General features: G+C 39.8%; 4 protein-coding genes and 1 long non-coding RNA gene across 6 annotated transcripts in view; 2 read left to right on the top strand and 3 right to left on the bottom strand.

The window, feature by feature from the left end:
• Nucleotides 1-2220: 2220 nt before the first annotated feature.
• Nucleotides 2221-3195, bottom strand: LOC136339486 (uncharacterized). Of its 2 annotated transcripts, none has more exons than XM_066282786.1 (3): nucleotides 3090-3195; nucleotides 2516-2822; nucleotides 2221-2455 (listed from the first exon to the last, which is right to left on the bottom strand). In XM_066282786.1, exons 1-3 carry the CDS (start codon nucleotides 3093-3095, stop codon nucleotides 2283-2285), a joined length of 486 nt encoding a protein of 161 aa, XP_066138883.1. In that variant the 5' UTR covers nucleotides 3096-3195; the 3' UTR covers nucleotides 2221-2282. The 2 variants fall into 2 exon arrangements, with proteins under 2 accessions (XP_066138883.1, XP_066138882.1); XM_066282785.1 differs by having other exon boundaries at nucleotides 3081-3105.
• Nucleotides 3196-6484: 3289 nt separating this feature from the next.
• On the top strand, nucleotides 6485-9319 carry LOC136339462 (uncharacterized). The gene is made up of 8 exons (XM_066282756.1): nucleotides 6485-6641; nucleotides 6706-6863; nucleotides 6977-7133; nucleotides 7440-7804; nucleotides 7858-8068; nucleotides 8116-8400; nucleotides 8456-8564; nucleotides 8622-9319. Exons 1-8 carry the CDS (start codon nucleotides 6518-6520, stop codon nucleotides 8797-8799), a joined length of 1587 nt encoding a protein of 528 aa, XP_066138853.1. The 5' UTR covers nucleotides 6485-6517; the 3' UTR covers nucleotides 8800-9319.
• Nucleotides 9320-9952: 633 nt separating this feature from the next.
• The window catches only part of hiw (highwire), a 41254-nt gene continuing 26928 nt past the window's right edge, over nucleotides 9953-24278 (bottom strand). The window contains 26 exon segments of the mRNA XM_066282745.1: nucleotides 9953-11610; nucleotides 11665-11932; nucleotides 11990-12199; nucleotides 12878-12985; nucleotides 17171-17356; nucleotides 17411-17571; nucleotides 17629-17707; nucleotides 18073-18426; nucleotides 18541-18769; nucleotides 18820-19238; nucleotides 19294-19466; nucleotides 19525-19710; nucleotides 19765-19882; nucleotides 19935-20189; nucleotides 20261-20527; nucleotides 20702-20873; nucleotides 20926-21121; nucleotides 21175-21346; nucleotides 21397-21815; nucleotides 22098-22722; nucleotides 22775-22939; nucleotides 22993-23302; nucleotides 23355-23514; nucleotides 23564-23638; nucleotides 23693-23853; nucleotides 23908-24262. Of these exon segments, the coding sequence (XP_066138842.1) occupies nucleotides 11495-11610; nucleotides 11665-11932; nucleotides 11990-12199; nucleotides 12878-12985; nucleotides 17171-17356; nucleotides 17411-17571; nucleotides 17629-17707; nucleotides 18073-18426; nucleotides 18541-18769; nucleotides 18820-19238; nucleotides 19294-19466; nucleotides 19525-19710; nucleotides 19765-19882; nucleotides 19935-20189; nucleotides 20261-20527; nucleotides 20702-20873; nucleotides 20926-21121; nucleotides 21175-21346; nucleotides 21397-21815; nucleotides 22098-22722; nucleotides 22775-22939; nucleotides 22993-23302; nucleotides 23355-23514; nucleotides 23564-23638; nucleotides 23693-23853; nucleotides 23908-24262 (5939 nt within the window). The 3' untranslated portion in view covers nucleotides 9953-11494.
• LOC136339482 (uncharacterized) lies at nucleotides 13189-13730 on the top strand. Its single transcript, XM_066282784.1, has 2 exons — nucleotides 13189-13333; nucleotides 13390-13730. Exons 1-2 carry the CDS (start codon nucleotides 13261-13263, stop codon nucleotides 13626-13628), a joined length of 312 nt encoding a protein of 103 aa, XP_066138881.1. The 5' UTR covers nucleotides 13189-13260; the 3' UTR covers nucleotides 13629-13730.
• Nucleotides 15519-16618, bottom strand: LOC136339485 (uncharacterized). The gene is made up of 2 exons (XR_010732146.1): nucleotides 16518-16618; nucleotides 15519-16461 (listed from the first exon to the last, which is right to left on the bottom strand). It is a non-coding gene; the product is annotated as an uncharacterized lncRNA (long non-coding RNA).

The raw sequence follows: 24278 nt of genomic DNA, 5'->3' as shown, positions 1-24278 counted from the left end.
GTCATAACACAGGGCCCCTGCGGCTCTTGCTATGCCTTCAGTTCTGTAAACCTTACCCGCCCTCTCGTCGCAATAATAATGTCGCATTAACGTCATGTGCATAGTTAGGGGCCTTGGAGACGCAACATTATATGCTCATCCAAACCCGAAAGTCTCTAAGCAACCAGAACGTCATAGACTGCACCTACAGGCACTCCCCTTACGACAGCAGGGGCTCTTAACAGGCCTCATAGAAAGCACCTAGCGGTAAATCACAGACAATGGAGGGATGGACAGCGATGAGTCCTACCCTTACAAGGCAACAGACGAGAAATGCAGGTTCAACTGCTCCAATATTAGTGCAGTCATGTCCAAGTTCGCCATGCTTCCTAAAGGCGACAAGAAGGTTCTTTGCATAGATGTGTTTAGAATTGACCCCATCAGCGTTATGATGGATGGGTGAGGTATGAGGTTCTAATCTGGGAGGCTCTACGATGATCGGAATTACTCACAAAAGCAATGCCACGGGATATTGATAGGAGGAAATAGAAGTTAGAGAGGAATCGAGTAGCGGCTGGTTAAGAACTCGTGGGGGAAATAATGGGGGGAGAAAGGGTACGTTATGATTATCATGACTAAAAAGAATCAATGCGGGATTGCCTCCAACGCAATTTACCTCTTATTGTAACGGAATAAATTATTGAATCGATTAAAACGCACGTGTTCCGAAATACATAATACGGATGCCATGGGGGCTTAGGGCTACATGTGTTATCAATCTCTATCGGTTGCCTTCGTCCCAGGTAAACAGGTCCAATACCCTGCTTTGACTGCGTTATTTCTATGGAAAATATATCACTCCGTCTAAGATAGTATTAATATTTAATATAGCGAAGTAAAGTCAACTACTGTTTGTCACGAAAAGTGCGAGATGTAAACTAACTCGCAACCATCTTTTTTAAGTATCAGAGGAGTGATTCAATCTCTCAATTTGCGGCACCAATCTGACAAAATTATAAACGCAAAAAAGTGAGCGCTGTAAACCTGGTCAAAACTTAACAATCGCTTGACAAACTAACGCATTTTTCATCCAATAGAGAAGTTTGAACTCAAAAATAATGTATTTTGTATTATGTAAACGCAGCGAATATTCGAATCTAAGATTTAAAAAAAATGCCGGATGTAAACCTACTCAAACTCCATTTTTGTAACTGTCAAAAAAATGTATGTCTTTACTCAAAAGAGGACCCTAATTCAAAATAAGAAAACCATGAAATTGTGAGCAAAACCCTGAGTGATAAACGCAGTCAAGCCAGTGGATTGGATTTGATAGTCAGCGTCCTCTCTTTAAGGACTGACATGCCATTAACATGCATTCTGATGCACTTTTCAAGTCTGATCTGTGTCTTTTTACAACGGTCAACGAACTCTGACCATCCAAACTGCAAACCTAAGGTGTAGGGGAGAATGCAGCAGTCCATGTTTACTTGTATCGAGGACGAACAGAGAAAAGTGGACGAAAGGATGTGCCTCCTGGACATCCCTGGAGTGGACACCAAGGCGCAAGGCGGCAATATCCTAGTGAATTCGTCAAGCGACGGGGATTTCTGCAATAAGCCCCAATTTTAAACGAAGTGCACCCTTATATACAATTCATGTGGGGGCAGCTGTCTTGAGACTAAATTTCATTATTTCCGGCTTACTTTACTCTTTTAATATATAATAATTGCTCTCCGAATAGAGTTTTTTGGGGGGTAAAAATTGCGGTGTCAAACTCGATACGACAAGCGAATAAATCGCATTTCGCACTTAATACGACGAGATCTGTATAGAGAGCGGATATTCCCGCGCCCTATAATGCATGAAAATGGCGAAATTTTGAATTATTCATGTCGGCATTGTTTCCCATTTATCCATCTTTGCATACTTATAGGAAATACCTGGACTATAAAGGGGCACGTACACGTTTTTCTTTGGTATACCAGAGGGCTGGCGAAAGCCGAGTAGGCCGTAATCGCGATCAAACTAGAAATATAATTTGTTGTTAATTTATTTGCTTCTATAAACAATTTCTAAGCAACTGTCAGTTAACTATAGCTCGCTCGATTAAAATTTAATTTCTCTCGTTCCTCCAGTACTTACCAACCGATTTGGAAGTTCTAAAAGATGCTTTGGACAGAAAACTCTGCATGTGTGAACTTCTTTATTTGATAATTTCCCATAATTATAATTATAAAGAAATTATACTTTTTTATTTATATATTTCAAATATTTTATATTCTAATTAAATGCTAAAACTGGATCTATTGAGACGCTTCAATCGAAACCGTGTCATCGTCCATGGTTGTACCAGGAGTACCACTTCCCAGAATTGGCGACTGTTGTGGCGGAGAGGAAGAAGAAGGTGGAGGTGTTGACGGTTGTTGAGGAACCGCGCCTTGAGGTTTATCTGCAGCCTCAATAGTCGGACCTCCTCCTGCAATGCCATGGACAGGATACAACATATAAGTTCGTAATGATTATTAAATTATCGTACCTGTTTGCTGCGTACCGATGAAAGTGGGAGTCTGTGCCAAAAGTCCCGGGTACTGCCCAAATATGGTTTGAGGGGCGAATATATTTTGAGGTGTAAACAAACTTTGAGAGTACTGGACCACCGGTGGGGAATACACGGAGTACGTCACGGGAGCGCTGTACGTGTAGGCCAGGGCGGGTTGATTGTAGGCCACAGTAGAGGGGTGGGTGATGCTGGTCGCGTGTCTGACGAAGGTGGTGGTAGCGGGGATGATGCCTGCTCGGCAATAGTGGTGGAGCGAGAACAATCCAAGGAGAATAAGGGCGGCCTAAAGTATAATAAACATTTTCGTTACAATGTCAATTCGTCATTGTCAAAAAAATGATCATACTAATCTTGAAAATATGGCGAAGAAGAATTCTCTACTTCGGTACTAGAATTGTTTTACTAATATGTGTGAGAGATTTTGACAAAATAACACATTTTTCACCATTGTTATTGTCCAAAAAGTGTCAATAAGCAGAAATAAGGTTTTAACAGAAACTGATTTTAGCCTTGTTAAAAAATGTGAACCATGTTAACCCACCACACTCACCTTCATTTTAATGCAAAATCACCTTAAAACACAATAAACGAATTACCTGTGCAGGGCTCAAAAATCGCTTTTATATGCACTGCATGTTCAGTGGCATTTACTCCCTTCCAGTGGTCATCTTAAATGCCAAATTGAGATGGTTATTGTAGTCCGTATAGTGCGTTCCTGTTGCATTTACCTTTTTTTTTTCCTTTAAAAATTGAGAAGTTGCAATACTTTTTAACTCATCATGTTGGATCGAGGATTGATAGTTTGAGACTTGGATTCGAGCAATATTTTGCAACTGAATACATTAGAATTTTCGCAAAATTAGCTAAGGCCGCCTTCGACTAAAATGGAACGTGAACGTCGCATATACGAAACAAATTTACATGAATGACCCCGCTCGTACGAGATTAACTCTTGATAATGGTGGCATTTTACAATACCTGTATATTTCCTGCTCCAGTTTTTATCGCTATTTCGTAAATGACTTATTTAAAATATTAATGATGTTGCGAGGAAATGGCGGTGTGGACAAGACTTGTCTCATTAACCTTTGGCAAAAACATAATTTTTCATTGAACCAATAAATATTTTCAACGTAGGATCGGGTAAAAACCAAACTGACACCTAGCATCCATTACAGCACTCGTAGATCATCTTGCGAGAGCAGTGGGTTGAATTTCCCAACAAAATTTAATCTGTTTAATGGCTTTGAAGATAAAAATATGCGTTTTTCCCTTTTTAGACCAACAACGAAATTCCGCATTTTTTTTCACCTCTCCAGTTTAATTCTTAATTACGCCAATTAAGACCAAGTAATTGTTTAATGGGCCCCATTAATTGCTCATGCGTTGGGCTAATTTATAAATTTATTGACAGTATTGAAATTTTTCAGGTTCCCTCTCTTTATATCAATGCCCATTTAGTTTTTACTTTATGGGAAAATATAATGTAGCTTTAAAGTAGGCGACTGGTTTTTAAGAAACTGTTCCTTACGGCTGCTGATTTCACAATGTCACACAGAGAGTCAAGGTACACTTTTTTTAGTGTAATCTGAAATGAATTAGTGTGGTTCAAAGATATATACAGGGTGTTTCCTAACTACGTGTAAAAAATTTAAAGGCGTAATCCTCGACTGATTTTGAGTCAAAAATGTCTAATAAACATATGTCCGCAAATGCCTTGTTTCCAAGATACAGGGTGTTGACTGAAAGACGATGAAAAAGGTTTTAAAGGTTTCTAAAGGTTTGGTGGTATTTACTAACTTGTTTATTGTTAGTTTTTTTTGCTACTTCCACTACTATAAACAAGATAGTCAGTGTTATTTTGGTGTTTTACTCTCTAAAGGGAAAGAATTTAGTGTTGTGTCCCAAAAATCAGATTATACCTCAGTTTTGAACATTTTTCAAATGCCTAATTACACTAATCAAGAAATGGCCAATATGGTTTTTGTTTACGGCCTTATTGATAATAAGTGTTTTTCTAAAATTCAAACACCCAAATTGAGTCATTTTGAAAATAAAATCTCTTTTTCTTGTCACATTTCAACACCCTGTATCTTGGAAACAAGGCATTTGCGGACATGTTTATAAGACATTTTAGACTCAAAATCAGTCGAGGATTACGCCTTTAAATGTTTTACACGTAGTTAGGAAACACCCTGTATCAATATTCGCCATGTTAAGAAAATTACCCAAATAATCTTGAAAATATGTGGACGGTGACGATTCTACTTCGGTACTAGAATTTTTCTAATAATACGAGTGAAAGATTTTGACAAACAAACTCGTCATTCTCCTTCGCTAATCTCAAGGGGTAAATTCAAATCAATTCTAACATCCAACATTTTTCTGTCTATGCGCGGAAGTAATTATCTGTGAAGTCCGTTGCAAAAACAATCAGATCATTGTAGGCCCAGTACCACCCTAAATGTGGTATTATAATCTTAAGTAAAGCTTTTCTACTGGTAAAAACCCAAATGTTGGTTACACACCAAACTCTATACGATTTCGGGCGTGTTGCTTTGTTTTCGATAATCTAGTATTACCGCTTCTTTAAATGTCGTTTTATATGGGCCACGAAAACCTTGGAACTTTACATTACACTCGGCGACTAATTTGGGTTGTAAACCGAGTTTTTTTGTCCACCCATAAAATTGCAACTGCCAAACTAATTGCATCGGTTTCGTGGAATCAGTTGATATTAAATTATAAGTTATCGTTTGCTAAAGGGGGGCGACAGTAAGGCATTGCATAAAAGAATCGAGTTTTTTGCGGCGGCACGCATTTCTCCGATCTTCACCGCGAAGGCCGCGAATACTTCAAAGGAAAATTTTACATTCCAGATACCGGAAAGCCGAACTCCCCAAGTCCTGGTAATTAAAACTTGATAGACTTCTTAGTTTAATAACTGCGAAGTTCGAAAAGTGCCCGGGAACTTATTAATAAAGCCTTCGGCGGGTCGAAAAATTAATGAAAATACCCGACCAACGGCGGCCGGCATTATTATTCCCCCATATACCTTTGCATAGTAATAATCGGAAATTGCTTCGTTTCAGTGGCGTAGAATTTATAAAAAGTCATTAGCGGCGCCAATCAATAACGCTGGAGATATAATTTGCCGATTCGACGCCCATAATGCTGAAGCAAATGAAATGGCGTTAATTACAATGCAACCTGTCTGCGTGATTTGCGCTTGCATTATCTTAATTGCCCGACAAGCAATCGATATTATTTTGACGCTTTGAGTCCGGTAATAATTGTTGATCTTGTATTAAGACATTTATATTACGTTTAGCGAATTAAAAGGTTGTAGTTAGAGAGTGTGCAGTGATTTTTTCATTATTATGACCTGGTTGGTTCACCGTACCATTCAAGGCCAAAATCATCATAATTTGAAGACATTCACACTGAACTTGAACAATGCATCAAGATACTGCCCTAAGTGTTATGGCAGTCCGATAAAAGAGGGAGCCATACCCGACGGTCCTCTATTGGGAGGAATGATAACACAAATCACTCAATGGCGTACGTGACAATTGCGCGTCAAAAAATTAAGCGAAAATGGAAGTCCTCTCTTTTAAGTAATATTTGGCTTCGCAGTACATGTATACTATAGCTATTACTATGCTAGCTCTATTATGCTATAACTTTAGCATACACAGGTGAACAAACAACTAAAGTTAGAACGTATTGTAAACATAAGAAAAATGCCTACTATCTACATTATATCCGTTCTCTTATTAACATTGTGTTCGAAACAATACAATATAACATCAATTGTTTCTTAAACAGTGAGTATTACATAATTCTGTTTATCTTTTAGGTCACAATGTATTAGACAAGACCAAAACCAACCCACTAAATTCGATCTTGAAACATATATATATATATATGACACTGACAAACATTCGCTCGATAGCCATATGTCAATCGCTGTCACTAATGACAGTGACATCCTACTTGTTTTCGGTTTCTTTAATTGTTTTTGTTAATGTAAATCCTCCCATTATGTTTTATCACAAATTTATCATAATATTAATGTTAATAGGGATATTCCTTAATTCAGGTACCAAAAATTAAAGCTCAATTACTACTAGCGAAGCTTCTTTTATATGCCTTAATTTTATTAGGCTCAGCTTTTACGTTGAAACTCCAATGTGATGGCCCCACTGTTCGAGGAGCCACCGTGAATTGCACCACTTGGATATTTGACTCCGATAACGAACCAGCCAACGGGAAATTCAAATACGACTGGAGGGACGACGCTCTTCCTGTTCACACACGGGTGGTATGTTAATCAGTATATGCCATGAGAAATAATAAAATGACTTGGAGTATATTCATTTATTTAAGAAGTTAAAATTTGCAATTTGGGGTACACTAATCATAATACATTTTCAGGTTGAATCAGGGCCCAATATAGACCACTGGTCAATCACATATAACCGGGACACAAATGAAGCTGGATACTATATAATTAGAGTAGTAGTATGTGAATGGATAATGAGTTTATTTTGCACACCTAGTACTTCAAAAGGAATTACAATAGAGCTCACAGGTAAGTGTTTTGAACAATTATGGGTACTTCCCTTAGTTATGTGTTATCTTAATTTATTAATCACTAATGGAAGCAAAAAAAGCAAATAATTACATATTTTGAAGTCAGAGATATATCTAAATTCATATCCATTATTTATCAGTTAAGAGTTTTGATGTTATATCCAAAAGATTAAAAAAAAAAACTGCCATGCATGTGAATTTTTTAAATCATATTTTTGCTATAACTGTCTTATTAATTAAGTTAGGGGGTAAAGAATATGGACCTTCACTTCTGTATTATTAAAATCCTAATAATTTCTTCCAGATACCCTTAATGGCCACTTGGAGATTTCACAGCTCAACGAAACGAGAGACCTCTATGTATCCACTAATGGCTCTTTCACAAACACTGTGGCCCTCCAGCAGCCTGACAAAGAGTACCTCATGCAAGCGCCTACAGTGCTCTCATACTGGTTCGTTGATTGTGTTTATTATGGGTTGGGAATGAACTTGAGTTTCCCATTCAATTTCTCCAATCCCGAAGAAGAACATACAATTGAAACATTGGTGGTAGGAGATTTCACCCCTGTGCCACCTCCAACTACCACTCCTATGCCAACAACCAGCACCAACCCTCCTAATGCCAGTACCACTATTAGTACCACAACAATTAAGCCTACAACCACTTTGGTAGGTTTGTTAATGATTGAAAACTAATGAAAATGAATTGTCTAACCTTATAGAAATCTACTGGGACTACGAAAAAAGTTTCAAAAAGAGAAGTTGTGCCATCAACAACTAACACCAGTGAAACTCAGTCAAATATAAAAGTGTGGCAGAAGGGGGTGCTAGTACCATACAACAAGACTTTTCCTTATGTATGCAACAGCACTGTGATCACCACAGATTTTCATAAGGTTTACGGTTATTTCCAGAAATCTGTAATATCAAAAGGTGCGTTGATTAACCAATTACATTGAGAAGAAACAATTGTCTTTTAGCTCCCATCTCAAATGTGAGCATCTCGGGCAACAATTGGTTGCAGCATGGGGAACTTTTGAGTTTGCAAGTCAACTGCAAAGGATCTGCAAGTATGCAATTTTGCTACTACTTCAAGGCAGGCCTGTACAATGTGACAGGCAATGAGACTTGTCAACAATACTCCAATTTAGACGTGTGCGATTTCCCAATTCAGCGTTACTTTCAAGACCAGCATACAGTCATTATCATCATCAAGAACGACGTCAGTAGAAAAGTCACTTCAGTGGCTGTTACTGTCTATAAAGGTAATTTAATTGCTTTTCTGTCAGAGAACACAAAATGACATAAGTAATTTTTTAGTAAAACAACAAGCGCAGTTATCCGTTATAGTAGTGCCGGTAGCGTTTAGTATTGCAGCAGTTATCGCAATAGTTTTCGGAGTAGCCTACTACATCCAAAACAGGTCTCGGTAAGTGGGAGGTTTCGTCAGATTCACGGTTCTATTAAATCAAATTCAAAATGTTAGCTTCATAGTCGAAGTGGCAGACTTTGATTTTGGACCAAAATACGCTGATATGGAATACAAAACATTCAAGGACCGACTAAAAGACTCGATGGTGAACGCATTTACACGAGACCCGATTCCATCTACGTCATCAGAGGGTCCTTGGCCCTCAGGACACAAATACGGCAGCATGACGTAATGGCCCTAAAAGGCAGCAATAAAGCCATCTCTCTATTGTCTCGAGAGAGGTGAGGTGTGATGTTTTCCGGTGATAATTGAGGGTTCTTCGTTAGTTTAAATAGTACTGATAAATAATAATTATTGTTATTTGGGGCTAAGAGAGCAATAGAGGTTTTTTTTGCTTGATCTGTATTTATATTTGAAATGCTCTAATTTTAGTGTATATAGTATTTTATGTGCATATTGTTATGTTAATGGCAATAAAACGAATATTTGAAATTTGACATATCACCAAAGAATAAAGAGATATTTATTTTCTGTGAAACTAATATGGACAATGCTAGAATTGCTCACCACCGGTTAACTAAAAAACAGAACTATATTTGTTACAACGTCATAGCTGGAAAAGGAGTCGCAAATCTTTAATGTCACTTACATTTGCATGACTTTCTCCTTCGCTACTTCAACCAGAAAATTCTTCAATTAAAGCAAAAATGTAAATGTAATTAATGGCAAAATAGACATAAATCTGAAAATCACTTAGATTTTTTGAATAGATCCTTCACCTTTTCAAAATCAGAAAATATTATTGGGTGCCTGTTAACGGATTTCTGCGCCAAACATACGTTTTTAAAAATATCATAAAACTTCAATGGAACACGAAAATGTATTTGTTAGCTTTCTTTCTTTGCAACGCTGCATCGAGAAAATCAGAAACTTTGATAAAAAATCGCATTTGTCGGTTTACGTTGCCGAATTTTTCGTCGATTATAAGCTCCGACATACGTATGATATCTAATGCGTACTGAAAGTACTCAACCATGGTAGAAACAATAATATAGAATGATGACTGCAAGGATCACCGTTTGATCCCGGTAAAAAAATGGACGTTAGGTCGGGCGAAAAACTGTTGTATGCGGAGCACCCACGACTGATGATTTGGATTACTTTAGCAATCTTCGAAATTATAGCAGAAGTACGACAATGGCTTTGCGGTTATGGGATCGAGGTAAAAGTCGTTAAGATTAAACTGTAAATTTCAAATGACAATTAGTGCGCCTCTGATTTGAGCCGAAATTCAATCAATATTGACTCTTCCGGAAGCAGCATTTCCATTCATAACAAATATGGATTGTTTGAGAACCTTACTTTTGATGAATTAAGAGCCTTAATTTATTGTGAAATTTTTTATTTCGGTTTTTGTATTTAGTAAACTGTTGTAATTACGAATTTACTCATTATAAATACATATATTTTATTACATGAAATAACGGAAATTTCCATCGAGTTATTGGTTTTTTTTACCTGCTTGCATAAGGACGACTGTTTCCAATATTATTATGATGAATGCGTTCATTTTAAGGGTAAACATCAAACAAATTTTGTGTTGGTGGAAAATTAAATGTTTCTGCAACTATTTATTTGGTATTTATACGGAATAAAAGCAGAATTTTCCAACCTCCTTAACTAAAAACTACACGCTTAATACATATACAAACACCAAAAAGAGCCAAAATAAATAATAAACAAAATATGCTTGTATAAATACATTTTATTATAAAGCTGAATGCAAACATGTCTGGACTCGCCTCTCAATTGAATACAAAAAAATGGACACGCGCTGTTGCAAAAACTTTTCACGTAGTAGCAACGTTTTTTACGAAAAAAGCTTTGGAAACAGAACAATGCCGCTTCAGTTGTCACTGTTAATGGCGTTCCTGAGGCTCATCTCGCTTCGTTCACGAAAAATATCTAATTTCGAATGAAAATACGGAAGAATCTGGAGTAGTTTGTACAGAGTTGAAAGTCAATTTCACAAAAATGCAACAAGCGTTCGCACGACTTTGTGTGCGACTGAAAACAAGTAAAAATCGTACTTTTAAAATTCGATTTGGTTTGACAATTCGAGTAATATCGTGTCGTTAGCATTCGGGCCGCCGAAGTCGCACGATTACAACATGTCCGGACTGAAATTAAATTAAATCAAAGAAGTTTTGGGTTTTGAATAGAAAAGTCATCGGCGCACGGGAAACCGAGCAGTGCAGTGCGTATTGCGCTTTACCACTATGTTCATTTAGATGTCAGCATTTTTAATTATTTCTTTTATTTTTTGAGCACGCCGCCTCACATACCTAGTTAGGAGTGGCTGGAGCGACGAAATCGCTTTAGCAGTATAAACTCATACACATCCATTGTCTATATATACTCTAACTATTCTAAATCCATTAGCAAAACACGCAAATTTTAATGTTAGAAATTCGTGTCACTTTTTAGAAACATCAATCACTTACTCCAAATCAATCATTTAAAACAATAACATGACTCTTGATAAAAACTGCCATTCCTTAGCGATTAAAACGAGGAATTTTTGGCGTATTTCAAGTATTTCACATGCGGGATATTCCGTACTGAAAATGGTGATAATTTTGTAACCGAAACGTTAACAATAACTTTTGTCCGAGTCGTCAATAATGAGGAATTACTATTCTGAGCTACCTTTAACTGTAAATAACAGGAGATTCCAATGCTTTCACAATCCCTACCTACGTGCGAGAAGTTATTCTCAAGCAAAATAAAAGAAAAAAACTAGCACTAATTCTTGACACTTGCTGCCCAAAACCTTCGCCATTTCAACGCAACAGTGAAATCCTAGTTGTTTACGTAACACCACTTTACAGTCCCTCCGCAAACTAATGGTTTACATCTAAATCAACCTAGAAAGTATGCGCGTTCCTGCACACCCCACACCCTAAAGCGAACTCCTCCCCCGTGGCCGGATGTTTCACATGCAGCGGACACTCGTCCCCCTCGAGCTGCATCGCTCTCGGCCCTGAAAGGTAGCCACACGCTCAATCCTAGAAAACGCTTGGGTACAGAAACTTACCGGCAGGACATGCAGGCAATTCCGCCTTGGTCAGATTGGTGACACGCTGAAAGTCGTCGTGACACGGATTGCAAAAGTGTGTCGTGCCAAAACAAAAAAACACGGCCACTGAGCAACAGTAGCGGCACTTGTACTCCAAAAAGTCGGCGCCGTGTTTGGGGCACATTTGGGCCCGTGCCACGTCGCTGCAGGCGCCACATACTAGCTCCGCAGGGTCGTAAACGTCTCCTGCTTCGGCGTCGCAACGCGCTTCACCCCCATAATAAGCCTAAAAACGTTTGATAACTTTTGCAATTAACTTTCCATATTGCCACGTCTTTCTTACTTTTCCGCATTTGTAACAGACGTAATAGGCGTATCTGTCCATGGCAAAGGCGGCGGTGTCGTTGTAGAAACGAGCCCCCGGAGTAACCACCGCCTCCACTGTTTGCAGCCCTTCATATTCTAGGCGCATCAACGCTTTTCTACGCACGTCCTTATACAGCTCCTGAATGGGTCGCAGGAGATCCCCTAAAGTAGGGTGTTGAATATTCACCTGAAAGAAATAACATCACAGTTTTCGAAGAATACCGCCCGTTTTGTGGAAAGAATTGTCTGGTTTCAAGGCACACATGAAAATGGCATGTAATGGTGCGAGGCCTCTCCTGGGAAGTAGAGCCAAGATAGGCAGCCGTTAATTATACAAAGTTTGGTGTTACGAAATCTTATGATAGACAGAAAAATCAGCTGACGTCACAAAAAATCTTTATCTGAAAATCAGTGTGACGTCACAAAAAGCCTATTAAGAGGATCCACTAAATACAATTTCTTTTAAGGCCAAACTATAAATGTGCTTGCATTAACTTTGATATCAATTTATTATCCAAAACAACCAAGAACCTGGTCGATATTAGTAGGCTCTATGTTAACTTTCTTTTTTATCGAAATCAGCAGTTAAACGCAGCTTTATTCCATGAAAGAAATCTCGTTTCATCCGACAAATGGAGCAATTGTTGCAAATTTAAATAGTCAACGAGTCGGTTGCTTTCTAATCAAACAAAGTAAAACTACCCACTCAATAAAAGTCATCAATATCCATAAAAAAATTGACTATCATAAATCCGATTACAATCGCCTACTTACGACCTGGGAAATTTGAGATCCGCAAAGAAAAAAGTGAGCTTGATTAAGTGTTGCCCTTGAATCTAGATCAGGAGATTCTGACGTTTCTTACTTTGCATATGGGGCACAACGAGAAGGAGAAGGTGATCCTGGGCCCCGCCCAACGCTTCATCAGTACCGCCTTGCAGCAATGGAGATGGAACACATGGCCGCATTGCAACTGAAAGAAAAAAGCGAAATCAATCAAAGCTGTATTTGCTGAACTATCAATAATCAACGGAGTTTTTGGGCACTTCAAATTTGGTAAAACCGTCCTACGTAATGCTTGTGTAAAAAGAAACATAGTCCAGGGATTAATGCCTTATCTAGTAACTCAGGAGAGGACAAACATTGATTTCTTAAGGATTAAGCTCGGCTATATAAAGAGAACTTAATTTAAGATCTTTATACAGTCGGCAACGAAATTTCCTAAGGTCTGCCATAGAAACCTACAAAATGAACTCTAAAGTTATGCTTTGCGCTATCCTCTTGGGATTCGTCTATACTATAGTTGTGTCTGAAGTGCCAAGTAAGTACCACTTAAAATTAACAACGGATCATCCTCACGTGTTTTTTTAACTGAAGCATGCCCGGACACCGATCCATCAAACCCAGTTTTCTTCGACGACCCCGACGATTGTGGCGCTTTCTACGAGTGCAGTAACCAAGAAGCCGTCCACTTTCAATGTTCTCCTGGAACCTATTTCGATGAATCGAAAGATACTTGCGAGTGGGCCGAAAATGTAGACTGCGGAACTAGGCCCACAACGCCACAACCTGACTCCACCTTAGATCCGGATATTACCACAGAAGGCGCTCAATAGTACTTTATAAGTACTCTCAGAATCGGCCTAAATAAATTGTGATATCGATGTTCGAAGTAAAGCACCGCTTTCTTCTTGATTATAACACGTTTCGTCATCATATTCATATTGTATTTATTTCTATGACTGTGGCCAATACTCCAAAGTCCTAATAACCTTCCCAAAAAGGCAAATGTGCTTCAATCTAATTGTTTCTATGGAAGTTAGCTGTCGATAAAGTTAGCAGCAGCATAATAAATTAACCCTTAGAGCCAAAAATTGTTGAAGTGCTGACAAATTTAATGGGATATGACATAGAAATAGAAGCTGGTTTAATTTTACAGAAAAGTTTGGCGAAATCGGTAATATAGGACGTATGAGAACACAATAAAATAACATTGGAAATGACTATTTACAGATCGAAATAGTCCCAATGAACATGCAAAAGGCAGTGTGGGTAAAGTACATGGTTGTTATAAGTAAAAATGTCGGGCTACCGACGGTGATGTAAACATAAATTAAGAGTGCCCTTTAGGAATAAACAACCCGAGACTAGCACATCCAATAATATCTTAACAGATATCATGTCGAGTCATAAAATAACTAAGTTTGTTGCGCAAGCTTTTTGAAATTTGCGACCAAACTTTACCGTTAATACTTGAAATTCTGAGTATTTTCGTTATAACGGAGTGAGTCGGGAGGATCGTGCCAAACTTCAGGAGCGTGTTGTACATGAAAAATAAATTAAAAAAAACTAAAATGTTGTTATCCGATTTTCGTTTGTTTACAAGTTATAGCGTAAATAAAAATAAAACATAAAATAAAAAAAAAAATTAATTTCATAAGAAATTCCATAAATTAACGTTTGAATATCATAGTAAATGTTCAAAAATATTGCCATTAACCTCTAAACATTTTCGGCTTCGTCTATGAAGAGCATTCGTCGTGCTCCTGATTGTTTCATGTCTTTCTTCAATAGCAGCTGCAGCATTTCTAATGCGTTGAATTAGTGCATCTTGAGTGTCCACTTTTACTTTGTACACTTCAGTTTTAAACCAACCCCACAAACAATAGTCTAGTGGTATGAGGTCTGGAAACCTTGGAGACCAACTAATAGGGCCACCACGACCAATCCAACGTCCAGGAAACGTTTCATCTCAATGTTGCTTAACCTTTATATTTTAATTTTATTTACGCTATAACTTGTAAACAAACGAAAATCGGATAACAACATTTAAGTTTTTTTACATTTATTTTTCATGTACAACACGCTCCTGAAGTTTGGCACGATCCTCCCGACTCACCCTGTATTTAATACATACTAGATGTCTTTGGAAAGATACTTATTTATAGAACCCAAAGCTTTCAAAACGAAAATTCTATCAGGTGGTAAAGTAACGTTCTCCCCATATGAGGGCAGTAGATCAATTTTACTTGCGATTCCACCTGGAAGATAATTTCAGAAGAAGTCACGAAACTGATCAATCCGCTGTGAAAATTCCATCATTTTCTTGGACATTATCCTTTTACTTGATAGGAATTAAGGAAAAGTAAATCTTCTCCATTCACATAAAGATTAAAAAATCGTACAATTTATAGATATTCAAATTTATTCATTGATTGAACATTGAGTTTAATTGAAGGAAATTGTGCTCATGGCTTGGGTTCAGGCCTAGATCCACAGTTGACGTCCCAGGGATAGTCACACACTTTCAAATCGACGTTGTAGTAAAGCCCTGCAGGACAGTCCATACGGAAAGGTATACCACGGGAGCATTTATAAAAACAAGCACAGTTGTCAGGATCGGGAAGGAGCTCCGCCTCGGTGTCAGGGTCATCATCGTGGGTCTGGCATTCTGCGAACCGACGCCACTGTCATAAACCCTTACAAAAGAACGCCAATAAACTCACCTGGGATGTCGGCGTTGGAAAACGCCAGGAAAATGGCGGTAAAGACCGTTAAAACCAGCAAGAATTTAGTCATTTTTTCACTTGGTGTTAGGACCCAGAAAAGACACTGGTAAAGTCTACAGATAGTAAGGTTTATATAGCCAGGGGATCATTGAGATTAATCCATAATCTTTATGATAAATACGATATTTTCTAATCGACTTATGCATATTGGGCGCAAATCAAAGCGCATTGGAGTAATCCCAAAGTCACTTAACTAAGTGAAGTGGTTTGTTTTTTTTAGTTCTCAGCAGATCACCTCATTACTTTAGCACAGTAGTGAGAAGTGTCATTTCCGCTTTAGGAATAAATATACACAAATAAACAAACCTCTTAACCCCCCTGGAAATAAAAATTTAATTATTACTATATTTGTAGGTAAAACCGTATTTTCTCCATAGCGGCACTAGGACTTACATCATGAGTCAAGTAGAGAAAAGAGTCATTTCAGAGAGCATATATGACATAATGGCATTTTTAACAAAATGTTTTTCAGTGTGATATATATCACATATCTGTGGTATTCACCGGAATCGTATGAAACTGAAAAACGCCACCGCATGATTTACTAAAACGCGGCGTTGAGTCCTTCTGAAAAAAACTAAGACTTGACAACGTCTTGAGATGAAGATAAAATTCCACTAATTCATGAAGACCACTTGACAGATTATCAATTACATGAACCATTAGCTTACAATTCTAAGAGACACACGGCATACTCCTACGCCCGCTTCCGCATATAAGATTTCCACCTTTGTGGATAACACATCGCTCACAATTAGACATTTGACTTCGAAAAAATCAACATGTTCAAAAATAGTTTCTTCATAGTCAGCATTGCTGCCATCCTTAATGCAGCCTCCGCCGAGGCTCCAGGTAAGAAATTAGGGTTCGTATTATTCGACTAAAATATTGAAAAAAAAGGGGCATTCTGTGATTATTGTCCAACACAAACAACACCTATATATCAACGTTTCCCGGTTTTTTCACCTAAACCACCTTTTTTGTGTCGTAGTAGAATCTATTTTTCTTCTAAATAAATAAAATTTCTTCACAGCCGCAGTTTTGTAATTATCCAAGTCAACCACGTGACTTCCAGTTGGACCAATACGGGTGCTATTATTGTGATAGTAACTAGGAACGACGTAGTCATTTAGTTTTTTTGGTTCCATCTACGAAAGTTTGTAACTATACAGTATTTTCTCTGCAGTATGCCCCAACAACTTGAGCGACGGCAACTCGCAAATCACTCCGCCGATGTTGAGGGCTGTTCTGCCTACTTTCAATGTTCCAACGGATTGGCGTACCTAATGCACTGCTCCGTTGGTCTGTATTATTATATCGAACTACAGATTTGTAACGACATGAAGAAGATCGATTGTGGCTGGAGGTACGTGCCCCCGGATCTCGCCCCATATTAAAGGGATCGATGGGTTCAATTTCAGTTTTTTTTCCGGTTTTTCCTAATTCATTTCTCAAACTCTTGAGAAATCCCCTTATCTCCGAGCAGTTGGAAATATATCGCTTAGACAAAGACGAAAACAATAAACACTTGAGATGTACTCATACTTACTCTAAAACGTCACATCACCACTTCAAATGCAATGACTTACCTGAATGGCAGGAGCGCAAGATAACGCTTCGGTGAAACAAATCATGCACATATCATCGGAGTCCTGCCTCAAAGAGGAATCATTGGAACACCCGTGCAGACAGGGCAGGCACTGTGTTTCGCCGGACGCACCTCCACACATGTGCCCGCAATTCAGCAACTTCATGCAGGCAGTTTTTCCGTATTCCTAAGAACAAAACACTGCTAAGATGGTTTTAATTCTACGAAAACATCAACTGACTTGACACTCGGAGTCTGCGCACACATTGCCAATAGCCAAGAGACCCGAGTTGCCAGTAGTGCCGCAAAAACGACAAATACCGGTCACCCCTGCTGCCCGGCTGCGGGCCCCTCCTTCCCGGTACTCGACCAGGGCTTTTAGCGTCCGAGAATCGGCCAATGCTAAAATAAATTACAAATGCAACTGGAAATTGAATAAAATAAACGAAAGTTTCGTACCTAGAAGCCAAAACAATTTAGTGCGGCCGCAACCCTCGTGAAGCTCTACTTTGATAGCTTCCTCTTCCTCTTTGCACACCTGGAAAATATACTTATAATCAAATGTGTTAAACTTATACATAGTATATTAACAGGTGAAATAAAACATTAATGACATAACGCAATCCATTCTTTTGAAAAATGACCCAAGACGTATCGATGGAAATTTCCATATTCTTTCAAAGATGTTTTTTTGAAAATTGGTGAAAGCAAATCACCGCATCAATCGTATAGCAAATTCTTAATCACTTTTCCATCGTGACCAAATTCTAAATTAAATTTGATCTAAACTCATGTAATGATTTAATAACACCCTGTATACTTCCATTATTATGTAGACAAATATTCCCGACATTCTAAAGGTGAAACGATTTCCAAATGAATAAAATTTGTGGTGACAATCACCTGTCGTAAGTGAGCCCTCGTCTTTCTGTGCAAATGCAAAAAACGGTCGCAATCGGCGCATAGATTGCCACAAATATTGCACTGAATGACCGCTGTCGTCTCCCCATCGTCGTGATTGCTGCACATGGGTCTAGGCGGCATTGGATTGCCCTCTGCTTGGCTCCACTGACCCGAAGAAAGGCGCTCCACGTGGTCCTTGTCTAGGACGCATAAAGATGCTAGAGCCAGCCACAAAGTGGGGGTTTTAAGACACAAAGAAGGTGTTCTCTGCTCATCCGTCAGGCAGGTCAAATTAAGGATGTTCTCCGCAATGGCTCCTTTAGTGATGTTGGCCCATATTTCCGACATTTTTCCCTGGAATTAGCGGGCATACAATTGAGAAAACTTTAGGCAAAATATGTAAATTGGAAAAATAATTGGACATTTGAGAGGACATTGTTTAGTTTTAGCAACTTACGAATTACTTACCCCACTCATGTCAGTAATAAGTTGCACCATAACCTCCGCCATCTTCCTATTTGAGGTTCCCCTCAGCCACCATCTCTGACCTACGTCATCGGCGACCTGAATAGAGGAAGTAATAGTCACAGTACTGACCTCTTTGGAGGCGGCGCCGTTGCCGCTTTTGCTGCGCATCTTCACTTGCACCGTCAAATTTTTAGCAATAACGCTGAGGAAAATATCCAAAATACCCGTTCTGAAATACGGAAACTATTAAAATATTAACCCTATTTTTAAATAATCAACCTGTTGATGTCGAACTTGAAATTATTGACGTCCTTATTGACCACAGATACGAAATTGAAGTCTTTCGGGGGTAGCTCGGAAACTCCGACTATTTTTGCGAAAAATTCCGGAGTTATTTCCGGCAGCATTCGCCGCAACAGTGAAGTGACTTGTCGCTGCACGCGGGCACTTCCTGTGTGTAGCAATGTGAGTAAATCTCCCAGCAATCCACCTTGATGAGACAAATAGGCTCTGCCTACAGCGCTGCCAGACAAAGCCAGCACCATAGAGAGCATCTCAAAGCAGTATGTGTCCGAATTATGGGCAATTTCTGAGCTGCTGTGTGATGACACAGTAGAGGAGGTGCAGAGGTTGCACTCCCACTCGTCTTTGACTCGCTCGGTCTCCTTGCGGATGGCTTGAACTATGTGCACAATCACCTAGAAAATTGCTATTGGTGAAACATTTTTTTTTAGCAAAAATGAGAGAGAAAACCTGTTTTTGGAGGTGAGTGAGTTTACTTCTGCTGAATAAAATTCCCACCATATGTTCCCTCAAATCGTTACTTTCCTCCAAAGGATCTCCGATTTCGCTGGGAGAACTGTTATCCCCAATTAACGCTTTGCTGGCACACTCCTCGCCTTGTAGCAGTTTTCCAAAAACCTGAGCTGTTTTTTGAGTTAATAAGGTATAAAAAAGCCGCATTAAATCCAATGTGAGTATTACCAGTAATCAAGCGGAACACCCTCAATGTCTCGGCCTCACAGTTTCTCTGATGGATGGTGGCGGCACTGTAAAGTTTGCCCACTTTAAGACATTCCCCCTCCACTTTACCCAAAATCCGGATTTGGCGCAAACGCACTGAATTGTCTGGCCCTTTCAGCTCTAACTTAATGACGTTGTCGCATACCTCTGAATAGCAATTTCACAATTTATCAACCCACCAATTTTGGAAGCAATTCTAACCTGTAATGGGGCAACTGACCCATCCACCCAGCAGCCTTGTTTCCACTTCCACGGTGCGCAGTTTCAATAGTTCGTCAGTATTTTGTCCGGAAAAGAATGCGATTGTCGATATTTTGTTCTAAAATGTGATGTATAACTTTTACTTTAGCGGGAACAATCGTGGAGCTTACCCCCAAATCCCTGCAATTATCCACATGCACACACACTAAAACCGGATGATGCCCATGGGCGCATATGACCGTAATGCTCTTTGTTTTGTTTCGGTCCTCGTCGCCACTTTCCCAGAATGTTTCAGTAGACCCATCTGTGAGACTCGCGATCATGGCCTGTCGACTAGAGGCGCGAATTTCCACAGATTGTGACAAATCTTTGAGGCACTCCACACTGGCCGTGGGTTGGTTGAAAGCACTTTCGTGCATCGAAACCTGAAATTAATTTATTTGCTTAAAATAGGTGTTGCACTATATGTCCTATTTTCAAATAACACACTACTTACGGTAAAGTCATCCAATTCTTCACTCCTCGACAAAATTTTGCTAATATTACTGAATACTTGGGAACGATGCAGAAAGCTGTGGTCTGCAGAAGCGAATCTCAAACCCCAGCAACGCACAGCGATCTGCTGTAAGGGCGACCCCATAGGTAGCAGCACCATGATGTGGGCAATGGTCTGCAAAAGCGCATGGAAAGTAGCCGGCAGGGGGTGAACGGAATCCCCCGCTATAGTAATGTCAGACAAAGGGTGCTCGCACACGTTCAAGTCCTAAATCAAATAAATAGTCATATCATAAAACTACTCTCATCGATTTAACCATTTAATAAATACCTTCCGAGCAGCCTTTTTGAAGAATAACTAGCAACTACCTTTAAATAAAAACTAAACAAATAAAAATAAATAAATAAAAAATATATATGATATAAAGTGGATAGTACTCGCCTCTTCGGGCTTCTTTGGAGGCCTGTTGTCCTCTTCGGACTCTGCCTCAATTTCAATAGGGGTAAGTGACGTTACAAACCACCACAGTAGGTCGTGAAGGCATAGAGGCTGAGTCACAGAGCGCAGCAACCAATTCAACGCCTGCATAGCGTAAACGCGACACATGGCCTTCCTGTAAATTAAGAAAATTATTTAATTTGACTATAATAAAGACGGAAAAGGACCTAAGAGCCTGCTTCATGCAAATCCGCAGCGAGTCCAGGTCATGATGCTGCACCACAAATTGCAAAACTGGTCGCTGCGCCAAGTTGAGACTTTCACGAGGTTCCGCGTCATTTCTCAAAACTGAGGTTAGTTCTTCTTTGGGAAGCAGTCTTTGTAAGGCCGGAGAAGGGTTGCATAGCAGCGAAGAACCGCCCTCTATAATCGAAAATATGTACCCGAAAATGGTGGGTTAAAAACAACAGTTCCACCTCCGGCCATTTCGCTGCCACTATTATTCCTTCTCCGCATCATTATCACCCTCCCATCAAATCCTGCTTTGGCCCATGGAATTCCATTGGTCCCCATCGAAACTGATCGATGAAATCTCGTGCCTCTGATCACATCCGACTCGCTTTCGGATAATGATACTTCGGATAAGGGCTACAAAAATTTAAATTATTCCATTTACAAAAACAAGTTTAAACTCTCACTCTCTGCGTGGATGTAGAAGGAGCCTGTCGCGGACTATTATTGTAGAATCCATGCAAAACTTCATTGTACAAATCAGATTCATCAAACAAATTAGCTCCGCCTAGCGTCTGGAAGCACTGGAAGGGCGGCAAAGGGCCGAAGGGCCCTGTACAATCCGGCGGAGTGACGTTTTCAGAGACTGAGGGCATGGCATTTGAGGCCCTTCGCTGGCTATCCGCGGAATTTGCCAAATCCAATAAGAACATGGCATTGTTCTTCATCACAACATGCGGTTCTCCTGATGAAATGGTGGACGGCGCTTTAGAAGGTTTTCTATGCACCACCGCCTTCGCTTTGGAAGAGGTAGGTTTGTTGCCTCTGCAGCTCTTCGTGTATTTTTCGCGGCATTGTTCGCATAGCAAATACCAGGAGCTGCCAGCTAAAATTATCAAAATTATCACTGAAGACGCACCGTTAACGATAGAATTTAATATATCCGGAATGATAAAATTGATTTCAATGCTATCCTATAACATTTTTTGACAATTTGGTGGATCCAATACAAATATTTTATGGGAATTTCTAGGTGTCAATGTATGTCGGATTAAACTTTCAGAAGCATTTTTATTTAGCATTTAGCATCTTACCATCTTTACCATCTTGGAGATATTAAATGCTGCAGCTGACTAATTTATCGTTCTTTAGTTAGCTTCTAACTTACGAACTCCGCCATCACCGCAATTCCCCGCCCATCCCAAGCAGTAATTCCCTCCTGAATTGTAGCCTTTCCCCCCGGCGTGCTGACCACAACCAGGGTGCTCCTGGTGCATATGGTAAGTAACTGGATGCGGGAAACTATCTCCGCAAAGCTCACACAAAGTGTCACCGTTGCTCGAATGTAAATAGGAGCAAAGCCCAATATCCTCTAGATAATTCCTGGGTGGTACCTTCTTCTTCTTGCTCTTCTTACTCTCCTTCTCGATCGTATTATTCTTCTCTTTAGCGTCCATCTTCTCTTGCTTCTTGGACTTATTCTTCGGAGACATCTGAGACAAACATACCTAAAGTATTTTAAACTTCATAAATAAAAGAATAATTGCCTGCTCGTTCATGTTCTGCAAGCAACTGGTTGTGAGTTCCTCCCACAGAAACACCAGACTTTTCAAGGCAGGTGGCAGTACAGATACAGTTTGATAGGTATATCCATGTTCCCCAGACTCTTCGTTAATGGTGCCGTCAGTGATTTTTCTAGATCTGTTGCGATTGGCGTTGGCGTTGGCTGCGGAACGCGTTAAAGATTCTAGAGTCGAAGGCTGGATGTGTAGGTAATTACCGGCATTGCTGACCTATAAAACAAAACAACGAAATACTTTATTTTAAAGTTTTAAAAATGTATACTTCAACAGAATGTCTCTGCCTGGCCCGCTCTTCCTTAGTGAGCTCCCTGCGCCTCCTATCCGTCGACAGCGTATCGTGCCTCGTGACCACTTGAGCACCCTGCTTTGGTAGCGTGGGGTGAAACTTAAGAAACGAGGCGCAAGCCATGGCATCATGCACAATTCCCTATTGTACAAAAACCACTATAAACACCGCTTTAAAATCAGCAAGAAGCTCACTTCATGCCACAAAAATGCGGCGAAAACCGCCCTTAAAGCTTCAGCCACCGAAGGACTCATGGCCTGCTTTACCGGTTCAGTGGATTGGTAATTGGCTTTGGGCAGTTGAGGCATATTTGCTGGGGACATGGCCCTTTTAGTGCGGGTTTTAGACGAGGACCGATCTTTCCGCATCATTTTTGGGGATAGTTTTTCCTCTCTGTGAACGGAACCAATGGAAAAGTGATTGCGCACTGGGGGATTCACAGCGTTTTCCGGGGATGTCTGAGTGCCCGTTTGGGTCAGTTTCCTTGGTGGAGGATCTGTGTCCTATTTAGATCGATAATTAATTAAATAAAAAATGTGATATAAAAAAACTTTCCGAATAATCTTTCTTCTGAGGACTGATTTGCACACAGCTGCCACTGGGGCTAGGCGTGGTGCCCCTAAGTTGACTAGGCGATTGCGATAAATCCCTTGTGAGACTGCTGGTGTCCGATTGGTTGGAACCTCGGCGAGATCCCTCCGGCCCTGCAGCTGAAGCTAAAATTCAATTGTGCGAAAAACTCACAAAAACTGCATCAAAATTTACCCAGTTGAGAAATCCCTGGGCTTTTAGAGGAGCCGTGAATGGCACTGGTGTTTGAATCCGCTAAAAGAACGCGATCTGAAAGTAACCAAATAAGTTATTTATTAAATTAATTAACAGAATTAAATTTACTGGGTAGAGCTATAGGGCTGGAACTCCGACTCAAAGGTTTCGGAGAGAAAGAGCCTTGCCGGGGGCTTTGGCTTCTCTTTGGGGTGTCGGGAGGAGTGATTCCATTTCCATTAGAGCCAGAATCCTGCCGAGGGAATTCGTCCAAAAACCCTTCATTACTGCTATAAAAAATAACCACTTTCTCAGGCAAGAAAAACACATCAGTATTAACTCACGCTTGTCCATCACTTCTATGCAACTTGGGCCTGAACTTCGCCCTTTTCTCTCTTTTTGGGAGCCTCGGAGGGTCCCCGCTTGAATTCTCACCGAAAACAAAAGGATTTGAAGAGGGTAAATCTTCAGGTTTGATTGTAGACGAACTACTTCTGTTGGAAAACGTAAATTCGGTACTGGGTTTTGGATACTGGAATTGAAAGCCGCGTTTAGGACTTTCGACTTTCGGGTCGTCCGCCTCATTAACGTTGTCCAAATATAGAACATTGTTGATTCCAATGGCCAATGACCAAGCCTCTCCGTCCATGTTGAAGCAGTATTTTTCTTTTGTGGCGTTGTCCAAGAGAACCCAGCAGCCTGCAAAGCAACCCTT

Source organism: Euwallacea fornicatus, chromosome 5 (genome assembly GCF_040115645.1).
Source record: "Euwallacea fornicatus isolate EFF26 chromosome 5, ASM4011564v1, whole genome shotgun sequence".
Lineage (NCBI taxonomy): Eukaryota > Metazoa > Arthropoda > Insecta > Coleoptera > Curculionidae > Euwallacea > Euwallacea fornicatus.
Note: the sequence above shows the minus strand (reverse complement) of the source record. Positions and strands in the feature narration are given on the sequence as shown.